The 6000-nt window shown below is 45.0% G+C and overlaps 1 protein-coding gene across 1 annotated transcript in view; it reads left to right on the top strand.

The window, feature by feature from the left end:
- Positions 1 to 2771: 2771 nt before the first annotated feature.
- DIP2B (disco interacting protein 2 homolog B) overlaps positions 2772 to 6000 on the top strand; it is a 45711-nt gene continuing 42482 nt past the window's right edge. Inside the window, exons 1-2 of the mRNA XM_031555916.1 lie at positions 2772 to 2805; positions 5569 to 5604. Coding sequence (XP_031411776.1) covers positions 2772 to 2805; positions 5569 to 5604 — 70 coding nt within the window. The remainder of the gene's footprint in view (positions 2806 to 5568; positions 5605 to 6000) is intronic.

The raw sequence follows: 6000 nt of genomic DNA, 5'->3' as shown, positions 1-6000 counted from the left end.
AAAAAAAAAAAAAACCTGCCTAGAGCAGCAAACAGGAAGATCTAATTCCCCTTTGGCTTTTGTGTATCCAAAGGTTATTCCTTGTGTGGAGTCTCGGTAAAGCGCTTTTGGAATATCTCGTGGTGGCATGGGAGGTGTAAAGAGAGATGTTTGGATCTAGTAGAGTCATATTTGATGTATTGTGATTACTGCCATGCGTCTTCCAAGGTGATTACTTACTTAATAGCTCATCTTCTTCGTGCTTCCAAGGTGGATAAGTTGATTTTAAAGAAATCTGAATGAAAACAGTTTTGAAAATTAAGAAAGCTGAACCCTTTCTCCTCCTCTCACATTCTGATCCTGCCGTTGCAGCTCCTTCCAAGGCCCAAAGCCCTGTCTGCCAAGGGTGGCTGTCACCACTTCCAGGGCTTTTTAGGGGAGGTTAGGGTTGGGTTGTTGGTTCTTGTCCAAACATGTATTGTTCACATTGTTCTTTTGTACTGACTGCTGTCCTCTGGGTTTGTAAGGGGCTGTGAAACGTCCTCCAGCCCAAAGGAGTTGTCCAGATTTGTCACGTATGTGCTTACCTGCAGTAATCTTTTTCAGTTTATCAGTGCTGCGCTGTGATAGCTCATGATATACAGCCCATGTATTGCCCTGGAATGAAAAGGTAATTTCTTGTTTTAAACTTGAGGAAGAAAGCCACATGGAAACAAAGGTTGTGTCCTGACAGCTCTTCAGGGCTTTGTTCACAGGGGCTCCCTCTTCTCCAGTGACAAAGGCAGTGCTTTTCTTTCCATGTTCTGTGGACTGAAATGGATGCGGCAGAGCCATGGGGGAGGGGAGCAGCAAGTAAGGCAGAGGGTGGTGGCAGAATGTGCTGAAGGAGCAGAAATCATGGAATCATAGAATGGCATGGGTTGGGAGAGACCTCAGAGACCATCCAGCTCCAACCCCCAGTCGGCTTCCAACTAGGAATCTATGGACCTGCTTCAAACAATCCCTTCCAAATAATGGAAGCATTCCAGTGCCACACAAGATGCCATAGCTTGGCCTGTTCTCTTAGGAAAATTACTGTATTTCTATTCTTTTCCTTAACACCCCAGAACAGCTTCCTGTGAACTGTAAAATGGTGTGAAAGGGACGCAGGCATCGCACAGCACTGCAGGCTGTGCTCCTCTTCCAGCCGGGACAGAAATATTTGGGCAGAAGGATAAAAGCAAAGGCTTGGCATGGGGAACTGGGGAAGGAGTAAGTAGTCTGCTGTTAGAAGTGAGTTTGGCTGCAGGTTATGGCAGCAGCACAGCTCGGGGTGTGCTTGCTGCTTTGTGCAGTTCCTGCCATGCAGTGACAGCCTCAGTTGTGTGGGTCCAGCCACAGGAGCTGACAGCCTTAAAAAATGAGTAGTATTCCTTTTGAATATTTGACATAGGAGAGAACAGCCTGCAGAGCAGCCCAAGAAGAGAAGAATGAAAGGAACTAGTGAAGCAGAGAGATTTGGGCAACATAAGACTGCTTTTTCTGTAGTTCTGCTTTCAAGAATAGCTATTTTAGAATAGCTTCCATTTTCTGTGGGTGAAGTGTGACAAAAAGTCTCCAAAAGTTATTGTTGCATGGGGCAAGCCTACAGTTGTTGGGTTGTTTCCATGTTTTGAAGGGATTGTTTGAAGCTGTTTCATGGAATCCCAGCTGAAAGGTAGATTTCTGCTCCTTCAGCACATTCTGCCCCAAGCAATTGCAGACAGCATCTCTCTCCTTAACTCACTAAACCAGTTGATGCTTGAGCTTTGAACGTACCGTCTGCTGTTTAAGTGTTACATGCTGTTAGATACGAAAGGGACTGTGCTGGTTGTTCCAGGGAGTTAGCTCATGGAGGGGAAAAGCTGACTTGGGTTTCCTGTGATATCCTTTACTCTGATTGTCTGCATTCAGAGCCGTCCTGCGTTATCTGTGGATGGAGGCATATATGAAAAGGAAGAAGGCAGCTAGGCCAGGGCAGCTTGCCCATTGCTTAAAGCCTTTGTTAGAGACCAAAGGAAACCTGCTCCCATTTAGGCACTAGTTCAGCCCCAGGGGCTTTCTTGGCCTCATATGTAAAGAAGATGAAGGCAGCCGCATGGAAATGATTGCACACTTTTGCATGTCAGTCTACATTAGCTTTTTGGACCCTGGTGGTTGCTTGAATGCTAGGATCTCGTGTTTGATTCTCAGAGTTTTCATCCAGTAGGTCTGTCAGTGCAGCACTTAACCCTTCTGGTGAAACTGAGCCGTGAGGAAAGGATCTTCTGAGCAAGAGCACTGGCAGAACTGGTCTGCTATTGAACTGCTCGGAGCCTGTCTGCAATTGTGTCCTGGTGACAGGGAAGGAGATGTCTGCAGTGGTCAGGGGCGGCTGTGTGTCTCTGATGGCTGCTTTCTCCTGGTATAAATTCCTACTTCTTGATTTGCTATGTCCTTAAATAAAAAAAAAAAAAAGGAAGGGGAAAGGGGGAGATAAAAACTCCGCTCTCAAAATAAACTTCAGTTTTAAGTAGTGAGACTAAGCAAATTAGAAATGGACACACTTTGAAATCCGCAATGCTCCGCTGTTTCCCTTTTCTCTGCGTGGAAAGAAGGCTTTAGTATCATGTGTAGCTGTTCCAGCAATCACATCACATCACTGCTCCGCTGCACTGCAGGAGCTGAGGTTGGCTCCTGCAGGCTGCATTTCTGGGCTGACTCTTCTCCCTTTTCAAGCTTTCAGCATGAAGTATTCAGTGGTATCTGCGCACAGAACAGTCGGTACAGGCGGCATGCCGCAGGGAGCTGCAGTGAAGGTGTCATGTTGTGAGCACAGCCTCTGTCCGTGTCACTGACTGAGCGTGACCTCCAGGCTCCAGGAGTTATGTTGCATCGTCCTGTGCAGAATTAGGGCAGTAGGGAATTTCTGGGCAGTGTGTCTGAAGAGTGTCTGAAGTACTGCTGTCTGTAAGGGCTTTTTTTGGGTACTGCAGGTTGGCTGAGACAGCCAGCATCGTGTTCGGTGGGAGCATCTAAGGCAAGGAACTGATTTTGTTTGTGTTTTATCTGCTGTAATGGTTTGTGCTTGTAGAATGCCAAATACTTAAGAAAAAAATATCCTCTTGCATAAGGCATAATGAAGGGAAGTGATTGCTTTATTTCCCAAATACCATTATTTTTCTTTTACAGATTTTTCTTATATAAACTGTATGGAGCCAGCAGGCCGGTCTTACTGAACAAATTGGAGGGCAGCAATCCAAAACTGTTCCAAATGCCTTTGTCTACATTCCTCCTTTTTCAGAGGTTTTGCTTCATTGCAGGCTTTCTCCTTGGACCTGTTTCTTTCTGGGCAGACTGTCTTGCCTTAAATTCCTGCTGTCAGCACGGCCTTAGCCCTTCCTGCTCCCACCTCCAAACTGTAGAATAGTCTGTGGTGCTTCAGACTGCTATTAAAACAGCCATTATGTTTGCAGTTGAAAGCAAGGCCTGCTGCAAATGTAGTGTTTTATCAGAAAGGTACAAGTGTCTTCCTGTTAACATTATTACATTGGCAGACCGGTTTGATAAACATTTTAGTGCTCTTTGAAATGGGTGATACCTGGTGATTACGGCTCCATTAGGTGTAGTAACAGATGGTTAATGCAAGTCCTTTTTATGTTGTCATCAATCGCAGAAAAACTAAAGTGCAAGTGTTAGATTCTGATCTCTTCGAGCGCAAGGCTGGGAGTGAACATGAGAAATGGGGGAGGATCTCAGCAGGCTGTGCAGAGTAGGCTGGAGAGGGATAATGAGTCACACTGGAACACGGACACTGGGATGAACTGAATGCCAGTGCAGCAGGGCCGCAATTGGGATGGTCCTCAGATGGGCAGAACGCAGTGCTGTGTAAAACTGCCAGGTCTAAGAGTGGGGAGGGCTCCCGCAGTTACGGAGTTAGAGGGAGAGGCCTGGAAAGTCCCTGCCTTTCAGCCAGCCAGAGTAGAGGTGGAATTAGGCCACGGCCATCAGATAACCGTGCCGAGGTCGCGCTGGGGAGCTGAGCCAGCAGCTTTGCCAAACATCTGCAGTTTTGCCCTGCATACCCGCATGCAGTTCTACCTTCCATCAGGTGTTTTTAAATGGGGATCAGAGACCTCTGTGTCCTTGCTAAGATAAGAATTGCAGAGGGTGTTAAATTAGACTTGTTTTTTTCTGGCACTAAACTTTTAGGTTTAGTCCTGTTTGTTTTGTTTGTTTGCTTTCTAGACACCTTAGGGTTGTATGTTCTTAAATCCCTCTATACCCCTACCTAGAGAGAGCATAGTTTGCCCTGCAGGCTTTCTTCCTGTGAGAACTGGAGCTCACACTTCGAGGTTTCTGTTTTAGATGAATAAGTTGAAGGGCTTACACCTTTCACTTAGTAAGAAAACCAGGCTAATACTGTTAGAATGAAATGCTAGTGGTAAACAAAGGGTTCTGTTCATTTCTTAAAGTGGTGCTTCTGACTTTAAGGGAGATTGGCTGTTGCTGAGGGGAACTGCACAATCACCCTTGCATTAAATTTGTTGCAGAATGAAAAATTAAAATATAGTCTGTCATTAAAATGAAGTAATTTATGTCACCACTCCATTAGATTTTCTGGGAGCTTTTGGCAAGTTGCTCCAGGTTGTTATTAACACTTGATCAGCCAGCATCCTTAAAACAGAGGGAACAGGAGAGAGCTCTCTGTGTAACTGAAAGATATGAAGGAACATCTCAAGGAAATGCCCAATGAGCAAAAACCAGCCGAGGCAGTGGGGCTGCCTGAGGACCTTCATGGAGGTGTCTTTCTTGAGGTTAGTGAGACCAAGTCAAAGCAACAGTTTGCAATAAAGCTTTTAATGCATTTCCCTCTTGAGGTGCATGGCTTGGAGATGACTGAATGTGATTAAGCATCAGAAGTGGAATTTGGGAGGGAAGGGTTCTGACTTTATCTTCAACATGGCAAACAGACCCAGAAGGTCAACCCAGTACTGATAACCGTTCAGCTCTGCTTTTCATTAACTGACATAACAATTAGCTGCTGTTAGTCCTCAGTGCGCTGCTTGGTGCTTTGTCAGGCAGCTCTCAGTTATCAACGTGTACAGCTGTAGCTTGTTTTTTTGGTGTTTTGTTTTGTTTTAGTTCATAATCCCATCTAGCATGTTTTAAATAAAATTTGGGAAAAAAGAAGTGCATCCCTGTTTGCAAGAAACCTTTCATCTCTAGCTCTGGGCTCTGCAGAACTGGAGTGGTGAGGAGCCTTGTGTTTTTGTGCTGGCTTCATCCCTTTCAGAATATTAATATTTAATTTAAGGCTTTTTAAAGCTTTTAGCAGATTTAGGCTTTCTTCCCTGTGGTGGTTGTATGTGAGGACAACTTGAGAGAGCGCTCTGATGAACTTACAATATGGAATGTGGTTTTATTCATTTTGATTTATGACTTGAAAAAAACTTTCAAGAAGTTTGTCCTGTTCTGTAAGTAGCTCTGCCATAAACAGCCACAGAACAGATCCAGCTCTTCTCCCTTCCCTGCAGCTCGAGCCCAGCCAAGCAGGTACTGCTCACATCCATAACTCCTCCTTGCCATGAGGGCTGATCTGCAACGGCTCTGCAGAGAAAACCACAGGTGAGCAACAGTCCCTGTGCAGTGTGGTGCCTTCCCGGCAGCTCTGCATTCAAATGGAGCCTGCATTGCTTTCACAAAAGCAGGCAGTGTTCGATGACAAGGAAGCACTTGGCTTTTGCTGAGATGTACTTATTTACACATTTTTTTACCCAGCATTTTAATGATACATTTTGCTTTTGGACAGACTGAACCTCATTAGCACAAATACACCATGACATTTCTACCTGTTTGTAGAAATTGAGTTTTGTCTTTCCAATTTAAGATATTTTCTTCACATGAGGAGCACAGGACGTGAGAGCAGCCCTCGTTCAGGTTGGTTTCCTTTCAGGGCAGGAGGAAACCTGTGAAACACTTGGAAGCAGTTTAGAGATTGATCTTTATTGTTATTTTTCCCCA

Source organism: Meleagris gallopavo, chromosome 17 (assembly GCF_000146605.3).
Source record: "Meleagris gallopavo isolate NT-WF06-2002-E0010 breed Aviagen turkey brand Nicholas breeding stock chromosome 17, Turkey_5.1, whole genome shotgun sequence".
NCBI classification, from domain to species: Eukaryota; Metazoa; Chordata; class Aves; order Galliformes; family Phasianidae; genus Meleagris; species Meleagris gallopavo.
The sequence above is the reverse complement of the archived record's forward strand: the minus strand, read 5'-3'. Positions and strand labels throughout refer to the sequence as shown.